We start from the raw sequence: 18,006 nt of genomic DNA on the forward strand, positions 1-18,006 counted from the left end.
GGGACCGTCTTGAACGCTTTTGAGGACAGAGTTGTGCTTTGCTTGTATGAAAAGGGGCCCCAGCGGCTGTCAGGAATTCAAAAGAAAGAGAATGAAACGAGTGGCTCGACTGATGCCACATCAGTGTTCGGCGACTGGACCATCAAATGCTTATCCTTTCAGAATAAGGCCTGTGCCAGTGGATAAAGGAACGTAAATAGCCAGAAATCCACTAAAATACTCCATTAACCCTCTCTCACAGACCAACCACTCTCCCGGGTCATTACTGGAACAAAGAACGTGGTCTGGCTCAATTTTTCCTGGTAAATAGGGTTTAAAATGTTCAATTCAAAGATGCTTCACCAACTCAATGTTTGGCAATGCACAATAATTCTAAACAGATAAACAAACCGAGCGTAGTAAAGACAGAATATTACGCGCCATCTGCAGCGAATTCCCTTTAAATGACCATTTGCTTAATTAAACTTTGTGAATAATCAAACCGCTGCAAAGCAACAAAGGGTCACAGAGGGAACGGCACCCGTGCTTTTCACTGGATGTCTACTGGCAAACACTGTGCAGTGATTACGCACCAAAAGAAGAATTGGGTGACATCATGACGCGGTTTGAATGGACGATCAATCAATCCGAAAGAAACCGGCTGGTCCATTTGACAAATATCTTACCAAATGAGTAACACAGGGTCTAAAAAATTGCATTTTGATTATACATTTCTGAATACTAGTAGCATCTAAAATATCACCCATGGGTTTCATGAAGCTTTCTGTTACATGACCCAGCAGGAGCTAACTCAACAGAACAACATGACGGTGCATTACTGGTCAGCTGAGGCCCTCTTGTGGCTAAACTGGTGAGTGCAGGTGCAGCCGGGGAGTCAAATAAACATCACGCTTGCGATTGATTCATTTTTTTGTTGCAGACAGTGATTTTAATTACAGAAAATCACAAGATCATACACCTGACATTGTCACTGGAAGTTAAATGCAAGGGTTTCAGAACAGAACAGGCTTCAACGTCTGTTACATGTCAAAGAGCCGCAGAACAGAAACATGATGGTAATGTGTCAAATACAGAAATATGTTTATATATGTATACATACATATATAAATATATGTCTTACCTTGTGACACTACTTTGAGACTACAGCCACAGTTAAATACGTAGCAATCAATATTTTTAATGAACCTGCTAACTTTGACTAACAAACAGAAAGACGTGGCTTCTCTTCCACTAGGTGTTAGTTACAGAACATGCCTTCGTACACACATCTTGCCGTTTACTTCAGTGGTCAGTCGTTTTAACTTATTGGTACATCCTCTGCGTGGCATCATGCTTCCCTCTTCAAGCAAACGAAACACGTCAAACATAAGTCATTGTCAAAGTATGTTGTGTTTTTTTTTTAAAGGCGGATAACTGTGGTCTTGAAGTCTTTAAACTAATCGGTGCTTAACTGCAGGGACATTTTCCTTTTCAATGAGCTATGTAATAAGAAAGTCCAATCTTGGTCTTGCAGACGATATTGTTGCTGTGTGAAGTGAGCCTGTTGATGATTTTACACGGTATTTCTAAGAGTAAGGTTTAAGACAGAGGGGTCAAACAATCCATTGTGATTAAGTGCTGTAGGTTTGTCCTTCTGGTGGTTGTGGAAGCTTCATATTTTCTTTGGACATCATTTGACGCCTTAACTCTTGAAGAATAATTTTAATGCTATAAGAAATCTGCCATTTTGCTAAAACTGGTAAGCTACTTGAATCCACCTGTGAGACGAGACAAAACAAAAAAAACAACAAAATCAGTCATTGGGGACAGGAGCGGCGACAGTGAATTATCTGAGCATCTGAAACGCTTGTATATGACCGTGTGAGATTTGTGAGGACACTTACCGCCCCGTTGGAGTTATCTATCCCATTCATGCTTATTTTTGTTACAAATTTAACAGTCGGGGACACCTCTGGGTATCTAGATCCGCAGACCACTCTCAGACTGTATATTCTGTTCTCATAATTGGTCTGGAAAACAAAGAGAACAAAATGTAGACGTCAGTAACAGTATCTAGAATAGTTGACAGTATCTGCATTGGCAGGAGTCCACGTGCTCGGTCGGCTTACTCTTGCTGGTCCGATGATCATGCCCGTCCACCACGTGAGAGTCATGTCATCGTCATTCTCGAGGCCCCAGCTGACCGTACCGTCGCCGTCGCCCTTTTGCCCTTCTTCAAGCTCCTCCAACAAGCGAAAATTGCGTGGAACTTTAACTCCTAAAACAACAAAAAAATAGAAAACGGGTTTAAAGTACGTCTCTTTTTTTCTTCCTTTCCTACTGCTTGACAAGTCCCATAAAAAGACCAAAACCAACAATGAAAGGCCATCTGTGAAACCAACACCTGGTATACTGCACATTACTCTGCGCCATAAACTGTCAAAAAACTATTAAAAATATATCAGTGCGCATAAAAGATTCACTTTGGAAAACTGTGACGGGCACTTTATGCCGTTTTTTTAATGAATAGAACTTAAACGATTCGTTGACTGCTAGAATCTGCAACTACTTTTTCACTTGTCAAATATTCTCTAGTTACTGCTCTTCAGATGTGAGATACTTTCAACTTCTTTCTTTGTCAGATCTTTGAATAATAGGCTAAATCTCTTTGCAATTCAGACAAAAACTACGTTAAAATAAAATTGTGACAGACAGAGAGCGAGAGAAATTAATCATTGATAATGATCATTCGTTCAACAATTGTTACTTGAGTCCTAAAATGGTTGCGTTGACAGTTTTCCTCTGAAATAGAACTGCGATAAAGTGTTTTGTCACTGTAGACACATTCCTCTTTCTAAAATCATAGAAAAGTAATGCTTCCTAATGAGTAAGATTGATGGTTGACACAAGAAATGGGACAACAGCAAATGGTGTCGTACGCTAAGCACATGTTGCACCAGCATTCAGCACATCCTGCTCTACCTGCTGTGGCGCTGCATTTCATTTGATACCTTGTTCACAAGATATCCATTCAAGGTATCAGATGCTGCTGAAGACCAAAAGCTTAATACAAATCTGCAGTCTTAACGGTTGTTCGTAAACAGTCGTGAGACTCAGAGCACACGGGCCTATACTGCTAATCTTTCATAAATGTTTCAGGGTAACATCCAGTCATCTTATGACCGAGAGTTTAAACGGCTGACTTGATCATAAAACCGTTAAAAATTAGTCAGTCAAGGCGTTCAAATGTTGGCATTGAACACAACCTGACGGGTGTAACCGCTGAACCATTTTTAGGCCTAGGAGGAGTGCTAGCGGATGAGCGGACAGCACTCACGTGAACCTCAAACTGCTTCTTTTTATCATCATGATCTTGAAGACAAATGAAGGCCCGTTCCTTAAAAAAAAAAAAGGCCTGCAACTGAGGCACGGCAAAAAACAGTACAATTTTCCCTCCGTCATCAACCCATTCATTTCACCTCCTCCGATCTCAGCCAACATTTATCACAGCATGCCTTCACACCCCAAAAATCAATAATTCACATCTGTTGTGCAGCGGCCACGATGAAGGATTGAGCCTTAAGTGGCTCTAACATTTTCTTAAAAGTTATTTGCTTACAAGAGGTCATTTGATTTCAGTCCTTTATCAACATTCAAACACTGGTAAAGAGACCAATGTTCGCTGGTAATGTTAGTGCACCACAGCGTCACTGGTATCAGAGTATGTCAAGTAATAAGTACCAAGAAAGTGCTATTCAGAAATGATTTAACTACTCAGGCTGAAACTCACAATTATTAACAATCCATCAACAAATCAATTAGGCTGCCGATTGCCTTCTCGTTTCATTGAATAATAATTTGCCTATAACGCAGTCTGAAAACAGTGACATATTTTCTAGAGGCTAAAATAATCAAAAGGCAACTAAATACTAATCTTTTTACTACAGGGGTCAAAGGAAAATCTGATCCCAAAAGGAGTTTTTGTTTGTTTTTGGCGATTGAAGCGTTGCTGGTTGGCGGATGTGTTTGGAAAGCTTTGTTGTTGGTGAATTAGACAAAACCAAAAACGGAAGATTAATTGGTCTACTGTGATATAAGACAAGGGAAATACCACAAATCTTCAGTTTTTATAAACTGTAACCCTCAAATATTCAGGCTTGTTTTACCATTAAAAAAAGGGCTTGTATGATTACTAATAAATCTCTTTCTGAAAATGTATTTAATAATTGAGCTTCAGCTTAAAAAAACACCCACAATAATTAACTTTATAAATATGTTTCACTATGTGTCCTGCTCAGTATATGGTTGTGGTCAATTGATCAAATTATCCTTTTACATTAAATTAAAGTTTTAATACACAAGACGCACACATGTTGGGCTATGTCAAAAAAAAGAAAAAATGTGATTTAAGTTACTCTAAAATATCAATGGCTACTTATTCAAGAACTAAAAAAGCTGTTTGGATCATAATATTTAAACACTAAAGACGTGAGCAGATTCGTGCCAGGTAGAAATGCATATATTTTGTTTAATTGTGGCAGTAACAACTTTGCAGGGTTAAAAACGAATCAGCAGGTTGCACAAACTTGCACTTTCGATTTTGAAGTTACTTTCCGGTTTATCCAGTTTATGTCCCGGTTTATCCAGTTTATAATTGCATCCCCGTGATGTGGGGCTAAACTGACAAAGAAAGTGCGTCGAACATTGAAAATAAAAATAAAAATAAAAACAATTTGTTTTTAAGTCAGCTTCAAAAGACTTAACTTGGTAAGTTTGACAACAACGCTTCCTACTGGGCGCTATACCGAAGCAAGGGCTCCGACTACTTGCTGAAACAACGTGTGCTAACAATATGCTGCGTTTCTATACTCCCCGCTCAACAATGACTAACACACAGTTACTTCCAGCATCCATCCAGAGAGTTACACTGTCGTGACCCTGATAAATTACTACAATAACGTTAGAAAGTGATCAAAGAAGGAGACGAACCGGACCCTTCATTTCAACGTTAACGTTACTGTGACGGTGTTGCAATGTGAGGTGTGTCACAGAGACTGCATTAAAAAAAGAAATACGCATGTGTCACTAAACAACTAGTGTAATGGTTATTAAGATACACAATGATATTGTGCCCGGGCAGTTAATACACACCATTAATAGCAACATTACGTTTATTCCGATCAAATTAGCAACAAGATTGAGTCTCGCTGCCTCGCGGTCATGGAATATTCTAGTGCCTTGGGTTAGCTCAGCTAGCTCGCACAATATGCGATTATTTACGGTCATTTACACACAAATAAACATGTATAACCACTTTACAATCAATGCGGGTTTCTTTAAAACGCTTAAAGACACAAACGTGCAAAACGGATGCTTATTTTTCACACCCTGGGCTATTTTAGCCAACTCACGGGGGAGGAGGGGAGGGGGGAGAAGCTACTCGCTGGTGTAAGCTAGGTTAGCCAACCCGGTTGCTCCGGGAGCTAGACGGCTCCCGCGAAGCGCATTCGCTTTACCCGAGACGGAGATATTAACGAATAAACGGCGGTCGAGAGCGACTCTGATAAACCCCGTGTACGTTAGCGAGTTGACACGTTTTTTGTGAGGCCGAGGTGTCATAACGTCGGCGGACAGATGGAGGGCTTCGCCCACACGTTTTAATTGTGTCGCTGTATACGTTATAGTTTGAAGGCACACGAACCTGAGGAGGCCGCCATCTTCTTCAGCAGAGTCCAGAAGCGCACAAGAGCCGTGACGTCACAGCCGCTAAAACGCCGAACAGCTGCGCCGCTGCTGCGTTCCCTCTAACGGGGTTTCCGGGTCACTGTCCACTGACAGGAGAGCGTGAAAGTAATAAACTTTTGTAATAAGTCATTTACTTTTATATTTCGTGAACAACAGTGTTTGTAAAAAATAATTAACACTAGCAGTATCACGTAAACACTTGAAAGATACGTAATTGAAGGAGAGAGAACAACATATTAGCCTTATCGTTTCATATATAGTAATTGTAGTTTGATCAAATGTGTTGTAAAATGTGTTAATTAGCAATGACAGGGAAACTAAATTATATAAAGAGAAAAAGATGCAGACAAACTAAATACTTATTTACGTTTTAGGAGTTTTGACCTCCTGAATTCACGATCACTTAACACTGCAAACAAAAAAAAAGCCCTTACAGAAGACGCTAATTTGGGGACTTGGTAGAATTTGCTTGGTCACAAATGGGCGGTTGTTGCTGTAAAAACAGTGTGTTCAACATTAAACCAACTTTCGGTGATAGAAAAGAAACTTTTTCCTCATTAGAATCTCCTAAAAGTTGTGAGTTTGAACTAACTCCATGGAAGACCGCAGAGGAGCCGAGGAGGTTTATCAAGGCTTTTTGGAAGACTGCAAATCTGTAGTCTAAGTTTAAGCTAAATGTCTTCAACCTCACTGGTTTGTTCAGTTAGTGTTTTTGTGCATAACCTACAATTTCCAAATATACTAAACATGCCATCTGAATCCCGAGGTAATGTGAATAAAAGCAAAACACTTCTATTAATTCAATTTGATAAGTGCAATAAAAACTGTTCCAACGTCTATAGCTTCAGTTAGGAGCCAGAAACAACCTGGTGTTTAATACAATAAACTGTTATTCTGCAGATTCATTTGAGGACAACTTGTTATTTTTCATTAATTTCAACCCGACACAAGTGGGGAAAAAATAAATAAAAAGAAAACACAGCATTTCAGTGAGCAACATTTTATTTCCCCTCTTAATAAGCAGTCAATGCTACAGGGACATCTGTGGAAATAATAAGTAACTGGCTTCCCCCCAGAGACTTTACAATGTACAAGTTGGAACAAAAGAGCTTTTTACCAGAACACAAAACATCCAGAACATTACTTGACAAAAGGTTAACAAATGCAATACAAGAACATTTAAATATTACCTCATTATTTGCCAGTATTTGTGTTTCTCGTCTTTATTTTAATTATTTTTTTTTACCTCTATCACATCAGAATATCAAAGTTCGAATGAGTCACACGATTACTCATTCGAACTGCAGGGCATTCAAACATCTAATACAGGCACAAAACATGCGGTGGTTCACTTATACAACATATCTTTACAGGACGAGAAGAAGAAAAAAAAGGTCGACATGCGTCAGGATTTAAAAAGGAAGAACTGTACATCGTTGCAGGGTGCGCCTCAGCCGAGGAGACGGACGATCTTTCCAGTAACCGTCAAGTAATCCTCGTCCGACAGCGCTCGGAGCGCCTCGTCGAACATCTCCTTCGTGATCGCCTGGGAACAAAAAGAGACATTTGTTTTTAAAGTCAAAATCACAAATAACGTCAGCACTTTTCATGCAATTTAAATTACAAACACTGTAAACCGGCCGGCCAATATGTCGCCATGAAACAACTGGAAACGAGGACGGTTCTCACAGTCCTGACATATCTATGAAATATACTTTTAAAAAAAAGGTATTTACAGTTTCAGACTGTCCTCTGAGATCATCAAGCAGCTGCTGGTACTTCATGGCAGGCGTCTTTCCTTTGGTCTGGATCACTTTCTTCAAGGCTTGGGCGACCTCCTCCCTGCGTTTGCGTGCGGTGGCGCTCATACCTGGAGTCACAAATGAAATACACTCAACAACAACGGAAAAAAAAAAAGTCTGTCCGGCTGCAACGAATGATTGTCGTCGTTTTAAATATATCCGCTGTTTTGTTTTGATTCCACAACTGCGATATGAAATAGTAAAAGTATCCCAAATACCCAAAGTGACATCTTGAAATTAACAGGAATGTTGCTTTCTTTTGAGCTGTTGAGGTTCCGGTACCTGTCGTGAGAATAGAGATGTCGACGAATCCCGTCCTGGGGTCAGTGGCCGACTGCTTGAGGGCCTCTCTGTGCAGCCGCTTGGCCTCCTCCACGTCGATGGTCTCCACCTTCTCGGAGAAGCGCACCTTGGCGTGGGCCTCGGCCAGGCGGATCAGGGACTCCAGCTGCCGGGGGTAGGCGGACACCATCCCGCGCCCGCTGCCGATCTTCCTCATGTCCACATAGGCCTGGGGACCAACGAGCACACGGTCAGTTGAGGGCTGACGGTTTCAAGTATCACTTCAGGAGCAAAATGTTGCTCTGCAAGCTGCGCGTCTTCAGACAGGAAACGGACCTCAATGAGAGCCTGGCTGGCTTCCTCGCTCAGCCTGGGAGTGATGTACGTCCTCGCGTACGCGATGTAGTCCCTCAACACGGCCATGTCCAGGAACTCCTCCGCGATCTGCTCCTCGCTCTGGTAGTACAGCGACACCAGGTGGTGGGCCAGCCGGCGGTCGTACGCCTCGTCCTGGGGATCCAGCATCAGGAAGATGAGGTCGAACCTGACGGGGTACAAAACGCAGCGTTAGAAACTGAGACTTAGGCTGATAAACGCAGCCAGTGTGTAAAGACTGACGCCTGTTTCAGCAGCTTCCTAACTGCGATCAAGGCAGTGACGATAATGTCGCATCAGGTGTGAAGGTGATCACCTGGACAGCAGCGTGTGCGGCAGCTGAATGTTCTCAATCGTGGTTTTCTTGGCGTTCCACTGGGACTCGATGGGGTTGGCGGCGGCCAACACGGAGGTCCGGGCGTTCAGCTGGCAAATAATTCCAGCCTGCAGATACACAAGATTAAAAAGTGAGAACGTTGCTTTTGCAACGGAAGAAACCTTCCGCCGTGTGGGTTGAAACGAGCCGGGCGCACCTTGGCGATGGAGAGGGTCTGCTGCTCCATGACCTCGTGCAGCACCGAGCGCGTGCTGTCGCTCATCTTGTCGAACTCGTCGATGCAGCAGATGCCGTTGTCGCTCAGCACCAGGGCGCCGGTCTGCAGGACCAGCTGCCGGGTCTCCGGGTCCCTCATCACGTAGGCGGTGAGGCCCACGGCGCTGGAGCCCTTCCCCGACGTGTACTGGCCGCGGGGCACCAGGTTGAAGACGTACTGCAGCAGCTGGGACTTGCTGGTGCCGGGGTCCCCGCAGAGCAGGATGTTCACGTCGGCTCGGAAGTTCCCTCGGCCGGTCTTGCTGAAGTCCTTGCGGGTGCCGCCAAACAGCTGCAGCAAAATGCCCTGGAACCAACAAGAGGGGCGGCATTAATCACACTCAAACGTCTAATCGTGATTATTTAGAAGGATAATTCAGAGGATCAAGACCCGACGTGATTCTTCAGCTTCGTTTGGTTTTAAACCACAGGCACGCTGCCTCTTCCAGACACTCATTGAACTGATTAAACAGCATTTTCCGTGACCATTGAAAATGCGGCATTTGACTTATTGAAGAGTCCATAAACTCTGGTAGATTGTCATACTTATGTTAAAACCGTCATCTCGTGATGTTAAATTTGACTCACAGCCGGGATTTAAAATATTTTTGGGATGATCGAAGACTCCAGTGGCGTAAAAATACAAATTACGACCGGTAACAGCGGAAAACGAGAGACATCAAGTGTCCCCGGCGAGCCGGTGCTCCCACAAAACCAGAGGCCTGAAACCGCGTTGATGGAGCGGATCACGTTTTTTTTTTTAACAGTCTCAGATTTCTTCTGGCTTTTCATGCATGCATGGCAGGGATCAACTGCAACAACCCGAGTGTTATTGGCAAACCAAAGTGAGAGTGTGTAGAGAGATCACTCTTCCAGCTGGGGGCTTGTACAGGTTAACACTCGTGTTCTGGCGCCTGTCCTTTCTCTCTCTCACACACACACACACACACACACACACACACACACACACACACACACACACACACACACACACACACACACACACACACACACACACACACACCTTTTTGATGTCCTCGTGCTCATAGATGCTCGGCGCGAGGGCTGAGGAGAGGCGTTCGTAGACGTCTGGCTTGGCTGCCAGCTCCTTCAGGGTCTGAACCCGGTCTTCGGTGAAGAGCTTCTGCTCGGCGTCGTCCAGACCGTGCAGCCGCTTCTCGTCCGTCTTGCGGAAGTGGATGACGTCGATGTGGGTCTTGTACACGGACTTCACGTTGCTCTGGCGAGGGTTGGCGCGCATGGGGACAGCTCGGTACACACCTGGAGGGGAGGGGGGCAAGCGGGAAGCCGTTAGGATGTCACCGACTGACGACACGAGACAAAGAGGTCAGTTTGGGATTAGATGATTAGTTTGTTAAGTTAGAGTATTCATGGCACTTGGAATAAAGCAACCTGGAGCTCAAGAGGTCAAACTGGCTGAAAAGAGCAACAGAATACTTCTCGCTTTCTTTCTCGTCCTTCCTGAATAAAGCTGCCGCTGTACACTGTCTGTTTGTTCCAGCCTGCCCTCCATCCTGGACTTGTACACCTCCAGAGTCAGGAAGCGGGCTGGAAAGATCCCTGCAGACCCCTCAGACCCTGCAGGACACAAGCTGTTCCATCTCCTCCCCTCTGGGGGGCGCTACAGAGCACTGCACGCCAAAACCACCAGACACAGGAACCGCTTCTTCCCACTGGCCATCACTCTGATGAACAGTTTGTCAGATACCTCGACCTGCACTAGGACTCTGTCGTCTTTAATGTCTTTTGTAATCTTATAATCTATATGTATACAAGTAAAATTAGAGCTACGTGAAACCGGAGTCAAATTCCATGTATGTGCCCTCAAAGTCACGACGGTTTGCTGTCCTGGCTCCTCAAAGGAGGAACGAGCTCCCCGTTGACATCAGGACAGCAGAAAGTCTCTACATCTTCCGTCGCAAACTAAAAAACACATCTTTTTCAACTACACCTTAAATAAGGAAGGTAGCACTTTAGTACACTTACTGAAAGCACTTTGTAGTTTGACTTTATTGAAGAAATTGCACTCTCCTGATTCTTGTTGGTAGATAAAAGCGTCAGCTTAATGTGATGTATGTGAAGCCAATAAAGCTGATTCTGACCATCTAAAAGTATTAGAATCAGCAGTTCTATAGCCAGAAAGTTCATACACAAGTATTCGAATAATGTAATCGATCTTTTTAAGGCATTTTTCAAGCAAAATATTAAACATTTCAGCTTCTCGTTTGTCGGGACTTGTTTTACATTATATTTCTGTGTTTTGGACAGTTGGAAAGCAGCCTGAAGACACAAACTTCAGCTCTGGAAAAATTGTGACGTCAACTGTGTGGCATTCCACAAATCGCAGAAAATAATTGCTAATAAAAATAATTGCGAATAAAAATGCCCCTTGGTTGCAGCCCCTCCGTAGAGATTTAGTGAATCTCACCGGTGATGTTGATGCGGTCTCCCGGCTGCACTTTGTCCACCAGGTCGTTGTGAGCGTAGACGACCGTCGTGTGAGGCGTCTGACCAGCCGGCATGTCGTCGGGGGACTCTTGAATTTTCACCTGAAAACCGAATTCCCGAAATGAACAGATGTCGTGACCTCTCCGGCGCCAACTCATTAATTACCACGCGACAAATTCGGAGAGATTAGGCGCCGCCGACTGTCATCGACCCCGCTGAACTCTCACCATCTGCTTGTCTGAGAAGAGCGAGCGATTGTGGACCAGCGCCAGGCTGTGGGTGTTGTTGCAGTGGCGGCACACGGCCGGCTCGGCGATGCGCCCGCGATCCACCTCCACGCGGCTGGTGAAGGCGCACACCTGGCACTGGAAGAACGCCTCCTGCATCTCGGGGATGAGCTGCGAGGTGCGGATCACCATGCCGCTGATGGTGATCAGCTGATCGATGTCTGTGGAGGCACCAAAAAAAAAAAAAGGGCACAGCTTTAGCCCGGGGGCGCGGCGAACACGGGTCACGGAAATCCCACACTCAATATGGGAGGAAAATATGCTCGGTCTGATGAAGTGTGATCCCACTTCACACGGGCTGGATTAATGACTACACACACACACACACCTTCTGGGTTCAGATTCCTCATGTTTCTGGTTTTCAGGGCGTTGTAGGGGCGGACTTGGATCTGGTACTCCAGGTTGGAGTCTGGGAAACGCTCAAAGAAAAGCTCGTTGACTGCCATGTCGAAGGTCGGGATGACTTCCTGCCAACGGCATAAATTATTCACTCATTAGCAATCGGCACGCTGTCAACGGGAGGCTATAGAAATACAAATTAAACTTTAACAACTGGACAAAGCTTGGATCAAAGCAACAGCCTGTAGATTAAAACAACTGACTATACAACAACCCCATTTGTCTGTTGCACTCAGGACTTTGTAGCTTTTGTTTTTCATGAAAACTCTTGTTTTTTGTATTATTTGAAGGGTCTGCATGAGAGACTAAGAGCAAGACGGAGATTAGCAAATCACCCCCTTTGCGAGTGTCTTTGTGATGCAATTGTAAAATAGAAAACATTACCTGTGGGTAGCAGATGAGCTGCCTGTAGAGTTCTGCATCAAACGACTGCACATGCAGACAATTCACATTCAGAACCGGATCGCAGACGACACTGATCTGTGGGACAAAGAGAGAAATATTCATAATGAAGACGGACCAAGATCTGAGAGTTCCTGTGGTGTTTATAGACTCATTTGAGTCTGAGCATGTGAGAAGATAGCGGTATTCTCAGCTGGAAATGAATAAAAAACACTTTGCTGTACACAAGACAAGGCAAAAACAACATCTAGTTTGATTAAAACCAAAGAACAGATCGCCTTAAACCAAACACAACCATTTTTAATTAAGTTTACCTCTTCCAGCTTCTGCATGTATAACGGCTCGTTCAGGTCCAACCCAGCATTCTCATCTTCAGAGGAAGAGGAGTCAATGAACCTCTGCAGGAACCTCTAAAATTTAAAGCATGCAGACAATTAACTCATCAGTACTAAGAATGGAGGATATCCGACAATGGCTGAAATGTAGGATTTCATACCTGAAACTTCTCCTTGCAGGTCCCAACGTTCACATCCGTCCCCCAGATCACCAGTCTCTGACCTGCGTTGGACTCGTTGGCGACGGCACCGTCAGCACTTGGCTGCAAGCAAAAAAATGACCGTGGTTTAAAGTTTGTCATCCTTATTGAAAGCTCACTCGAATGTTCTCGTCTCCTCCGCTGACCGGCTCAGACTGAAGATCGACTTGTGGAGCCTTCCGGACGGACCCCAGATCGGGACGCTGTCTGGCCGGGGTGCCACGCACTCCACTGCGAGGGGTCCCTTCAACCCTGGAGCTGGGGGTCCCGTACATCAGAGGGGAGCTCATGTCCACCTCATTGGGCGGGACTGTTGGAAAGAGACACTGGGGTTAAAATCAAGTCGGCCGCAACAACGAAGATGCGTTTCCATTGGACGAGGCGAAAACCCATAAACTGCGTTGTGCACCTGAGGGCCGCGGGCTGGAGAACAGAGAATTGTCCAGAGGTGCCGCTGGACTGAGCATGTCGGTCGGCGGGGAGGTGGGCATCGGCATCAGGTCCCCGGTGGACGAGTCCTGGCCCCTGCGGCGCTGAGAGAGAGGCGAGGTGGGGCCCTCGCTGCTGGCTGAGGACACACGAGGACAAAAGACAACGTTATCAACGCCACACAGACAAAACACAAACCCCGACCTGCCAGCATGCGGCCACCTCAGTGCCGGGAACTCACGTGTGGACGGGCCGGCGGTCCGTCCTCGTTTGCGGCCACCAGGAGTCGATGATGGGGAAGACATTGCTGCGGGATGATCTGAAGATCAAATAGATCCAAGTCACTTGGACGCCAAAGTATATATGTTCATTCACACTTTGCTTTTCCTTTTATTGTACCACTTTCATACAATTCATACGATATGAGAGAGATTCCTATTTCATTGCTAATTATTTTTGGATCATTTATTTGTAGATTGTAGGCTTTGCATTGGCTAGTACTGTGCTTAAATATTTCATCATTTACTCCACGATTTGACTCAATACATTTGGCACCACTCTGTGGATCAACACATGAAAAACCTGAAATTAACTCGAAATATGATTTAAAACTACAGTTTAAACTGCATCGTTTAATAAAACAGTAACCTAGTTCCACATATCTAACTGTCGAAGTTATATACTGCTATTCTTCACATGTTTATGCAACAGTAAGTTAACTCCCAATTCATAATGATAAAAGCTTGACTTTATTTACATGATGTGTTTAATACTTGAGCGCAATGGGAGTTTTCTTTATGTGTAACGTTATGGTGTGATTTTTCTGCTTTGATTAAAAGCTTTGAAAAAGTTGACAATAACGTTTCCACCATTTGACATGTGGCTGCAGAGGAAACAATGAGCTGAAACTCACTGCAGCGTCAATCTCTGCTTGAACCTATTTGACTCTCAAACGTGAGCTCAGCAGTCGACGTTACATCAAATAAACACGTGAGAAAACGCGATAATGATCCAGTCAAACATGTCCAACACATTTAGAAGGAATACGTCCATCAAATGAAGTCTATTCTTACCTCTTCTTGTGTGTACGTCCGAGAGGTGCAGATATGGCGCGAAACTGCGAGTGACGTTGTTTTCGCGGGGAACTTAGGACCAATAGCAAGCCAGGATCATCTTTTTCTTTCCGGTCGAGTCCATCACCACAGAGGGGGGTTCTTGATTTATTTCAGTCGTTACGACTCTAAATAAATAAAAGTAAAATGCAATTTAAACGTTTATAAATCACTTGGAATGAAAAGGGATGAACGTGTGTTTTCTCAATTGTATTTATTTTTTAAAAGATCAGCGTTTCATGCGCGTTGACTTATGCTATTTGAGACATGGAGCTACTTTGGTTTGGTCCAACAATAAATCATACTTTTTTCCACTTTATTAAAAAAAGTACAAAATAATAATAATGTAAAACAATTAAATATTGGCAACACAAGTGCGAATATCTAAAAATTACATGAATATAAAATAAAATTAAGAATACATACAAATGATAAAATAAACGTCTATACTTAAATCAATAAAAGGTCAAATTAAGAACAAAAATTATATTTATATTTATTCTCTTAACATATTGCATATAATTTTAACCAAATCAAATATTTTTTTAAACGTTATTCTGCTAGGAAACTAATTCTAACCTGAAATGAAGTGTAAATATTTAACAGAGTATTTAAAATGCTCGGTTTTTTTTTTCGCAATATCAGCAGTCTGACGAAGTATCAGCTCAAAATGTATTTTATTACCGTGCATTATAACGGTGCATTTCTTTTGGTATTTGCACTCGATACGATATTACTTTATCCTGCAGGTGCGTTCATCAATCAACAGGTGGCGCAGTTTCCATTTAAAAAGATATCGACAGAGGAAAAGTACAGCACACTTCCTGAGGGGGGGAACACAGGAGCGTTTCCGAGAAGTGTCAGTACATGTGTTCCTCAAAGTGGTACAATCCACCACGCTCAGTTCATCATGTCCCCTAAGTTTGTTCTGTGATGAGTCAGTATGCAAGTATGTATGTATGTAGAATATGCGTGAAAACATGTATGTAAGCGTATGATGTATGAAAGCATGCATGTTTTCATATGCATGTAAGTAAGTGTGTATGTATATATTGTATGTGTGTAAGTATGTATCTATGTATATCCAAGCAAAGCCTCTTGAACATAGTGAATTGACCCCAATTCACATAAACAACATAAGTAACCTCAAAAATTGTTAATAAGAAATAAAGTAATATAGAACAAGTATTACCAAAAATAACTAAAACTAGAAACTAAGCTAGAAGCAAAGACTGTGCTCTTAACTCTTAATACACATTATCACAGTAACAAGCTGTACATGGTTAGTTATGTGTAATATATATGGGCTGTTGTCTTGTATTGGTATGGCATGTACAAAGTACTTTTCTAAGTATTTTATATATTACATACATCATTATGTTGACATAATAGGAATTTGCCATTATACGTTTTGGTGGACTTCCCTCCACTGAAACACTGGACGTTTGACCATTTTGTTAAGACCAAACCCGGCTCCATGCCCTCAACTATTGTACTTATAAGTACTTGAGTATTGTAATTTTCTGCACACTTTAGAAATATACGTTGCTATATTTCAGATAGAGCTTGTACTTCTTTTTTTCTACACATGTACTTTTCAGATGAAGTTTTTACAAACAAAACATGTGATCAGTTTTATAATTTATAGAAAACTACTACTTAGTACATAAAGTAGTAACAATGAGCTACACTTGGACCAGCTAGGGTATGACACATATTAATATTAAATGCATTATTAATAATGATTCAGTAAAATACTGGAACACATTCTGCATTCATTCATTTTAGTTGTGATACTTTAAGTACATCATTCCGTTAATACTTCTGCACTTTTACATGCATGTCTGAATACTTCTTGCATCGCTGTTTTAAATCATTTATAATTCATCTTAACATCCAACACCCAGAGCCCTCAGCATGTAAACAACTCCGCACCATTCATACTATCGTAGTAAAAAGTGGGCGGCCACCAGCAACACGCCCCTCTCTCCTCAAATGGGAAGTCAACGGACACCACGTGACCTCCGTTTTGACTTGACTGGCTCGTGAGAGGGCGGTGCGTGTGACGTCAGCGGGGGAACGATACAAAAACACTGCGCGAAAGTACAGCCGCTCCAGAGAAGTGTCAAGTGTTGCGAGAAGAAGATTACTATCATAATATATATTTTTTTTTAAACTGGAAAAAGGCGCGTGCGCAGAGAGTGAAGCCACTGCAGGTTTACCGTGCTGTCACATCTGTGGGGTCAGGTTTTAAACAAAGTTCATATAAATATATATATACTTCCTGAAAACCACGTGGGTCAAGTCACCAGAGTTCATGTGTGACATATACAGCCTGGACTCTCACTGCGTGTCTCCACGATGCAACATGAGTTGGGCGATGGAGCCTGCTAACTTCTACGAGAACGCCAAGCAGGGCGCCCCGCAGATGGGGGTCTGCAAGCCGGGCAACAACAGGGGCGACTGCGCGGCGGAGGACGGCAGTATGGTGGAGCTGAGCACCGCCACCGCCATGTACGACGACGAGAGCGCCATCGACTTCAGCCAGTACATCGAGTCCATGACCGCGGTGCCGAACCTGGAGCTGTGCAACGACGAGCTCTTCCTCGACCTGTTCAACACTGTGAAGCAGGAGAAGCTGGATTTCTACAACATGCAGAGCCCCGCGATGCCGGCCGACATGCAGCAGCTGGCGGCCGCGTACGCAGCGGAGAGGAAGGCGGACATCGGGCTGGATAATGGGGCGTTTTGCGCGCCCATCAAGCAGGAGTCCGACTGGAGTGACAGCGACGCGTCCTCGTCTCTGCCTTCGCAGATCGAGAGCTGCGCGCAGACGTCCGTCAGCCTCCCGACGGGGCAGCCGACTCCCCCCACGACCCCAGAGCCTCTCTCCAGCGGCGCCAGCTCGGCCAGGTCCTCCCCGCGGAAGGTCGGCAGGGAGAAGGGGAAGAAGGTGGACCGGTACAGCATTGAGTACCGACAGAGACGGGAGAGGAACAACATCGCGGTGAGGAAAAGCAGAGACAAAGCCAAGAGGCGCAACATGGATATGCAGCACAAGCTGCTTGAACTGAGCTCTGACAACGACAAGCTCCATAAAACTATCGATCAGCTAACCAGAGAGCTCTCCGGGCTCAGAGACTTCTTCAAGCAGATGCCCGACTCGTCCTTTGCGGGCACCACGAGCGCAATGAGCCGGTGACGGATTCATTAACCTATGGACTGAGCTATTAGGAGACATACCTCAACAGACATTTCGTTTTTGTTTTTTATACCATCTGTACCAGATGTATTTTAAGCTTACCATAATGGCACTGGAAAAATATATATATGATGTTGCTGCCATATTTTTTTGTGGGAATTTTCTCTGTATTAAATTATTTTACCACTGCATTTACATGACGTTATTATACCTGATATGGTACATGTTATAATTCCAAACTTTGTATAAGAGCCAGAGCATGATCTTTTATATAGTTTGTATGAAACCCGTGAAAACAATTGTTTATGGAATCTATAATAAAATTGCTGAAAAGTTGCAGAAACATCCTGGTGTGTGTGTGTGTAAGTAGTCTGTGCAGTTTACTATATGTTGAGG

The 18,006-nt window shown here is 43.7% G+C and overlaps 3 protein-coding genes across 3 annotated transcripts; 1 reads left to right on the plus strand and 2 right to left on the minus strand.

Annotated features, from left to right (window-relative positions):
• Positions 1 to 896: 896 nt before the first annotated feature.
• ube2v2 (ubiquitin-conjugating enzyme E2 variant 2) lies at positions 897 to 5,746 on the minus strand. The gene is made up of 4 exons (XM_068568804.1): positions 5,681 to 5,746; positions 2,109 to 2,257; positions 1,884 to 2,009; positions 897 to 1,757 (listed from the first exon to the last, which is right to left on the minus strand). The coding sequence occupies exons 1-4, from the start codon at positions 5,694 to 5,696 to the stop codon at positions 1,611 to 1,613; spliced, it is 438 nt and encodes a 145-aa protein (XP_068424905.1). The 5' UTR covers positions 5,697 to 5,746; the 3' UTR covers positions 897 to 1,610.
• Positions 5,747 to 6,708: 962 nt separating this feature from the next.
• Positions 6,709 to 14,427, minus strand: mcm4 (minichromosome maintenance complex component 4). Its single transcript, XM_068570982.1, has 17 exons — positions 14,370 to 14,427; positions 13,538 to 13,615; positions 13,277 to 13,435; positions 13,014 to 13,177; positions 12,829 to 12,930; positions 12,647 to 12,742; positions 12,315 to 12,410; positions 11,860 to 11,998; positions 11,472 to 11,692; positions 11,225 to 11,345; positions 9,800 to 10,056; positions 8,717 to 9,082; positions 8,500 to 8,627; positions 8,145 to 8,352; positions 7,809 to 8,037; positions 7,461 to 7,594; positions 6,709 to 7,270 (listed from the first exon to the last, which is right to left on the minus strand). The coding sequence occupies exons 2-17, from the start codon at positions 13,599 to 13,601 to the stop codon at positions 7,175 to 7,177; spliced, it is 2,580 nt and encodes an 859-aa protein (XP_068427083.1). The 5' UTR covers positions 13,602 to 13,615; positions 14,370 to 14,427; the 3' UTR covers positions 6,709 to 7,174.
• A 2,111-nt stretch (positions 14,428 to 16,538) lies between these two features.
• Positions 16,539 to 17,943, plus strand: cebpd (CCAAT enhancer binding protein delta). The gene has a single exon (XM_068571001.1). It carries the CDS (start codon positions 16,726 to 16,728, stop codon positions 17,608 to 17,610), a length of 885 nt encoding a protein of 294 aa, XP_068427102.1. The 5' UTR covers positions 16,539 to 16,725; the 3' UTR covers positions 17,611 to 17,943.
• The last annotated feature ends 63 nt before the right edge of the window (positions 17,944 to 18,006 follow it).

The sequence above is a fragment of the Clinocottus analis genome, unplaced genomic scaffold (genome assembly GCF_023055335.1).
Source record: "Clinocottus analis isolate CAN_PGR_092001 unplaced genomic scaffold, fCliAna1.0.p SCAF_11, whole genome shotgun sequence".
Taxonomy (NCBI): domain Eukaryota; kingdom Metazoa; phylum Chordata; class Actinopteri; order Perciformes; family Cottidae; genus Clinocottus; species Clinocottus analis.

Coding starts and splice junctions, on each gene's coding strand:
- ube2v2 (XM_068568804.1), bottom strand. Junction 2,010..2,108: donor TGATCATCGGACCAGCAAGA/GTAAGCCGACCG, acceptor TTTGTTTTCCAG/ACCAATTATGAGAACAGAAT. Junction 1,758..1,883: donor TAGATAACTCCAACGGGGCG/GTAAGTGTCCTC, acceptor CTCGTCTCACAG/GTGGATTCAAGTAGCTTACC.
- mcm4 (XM_068570982.1), bottom strand. CDS start 13,601: ATGTCTTCCCCATCATCGACTCCTGGTGGCCGCAAACGAGGACGGACC. Junction 13,436..13,537: donor GACCGCCGGCCCGTCCACAC/GTGAGTTCCCGG, acceptor GTGTGTCCTCAG/CCAGCAGCGAGGGCCCCACC. Junction 11,346..11,471: donor TCTTCTCAGACAAGCAGATG/GTGAGAGTTCAG, acceptor TTCGGTTTTCAG/GTGAAAATTCAAGAGTCCCC.
- cebpd (XM_068571001.1), top strand. CDS start 16,726: ATGTGTGACATATACAGCCTGGACTCTCACTGCGTGTCTCCACGATGC.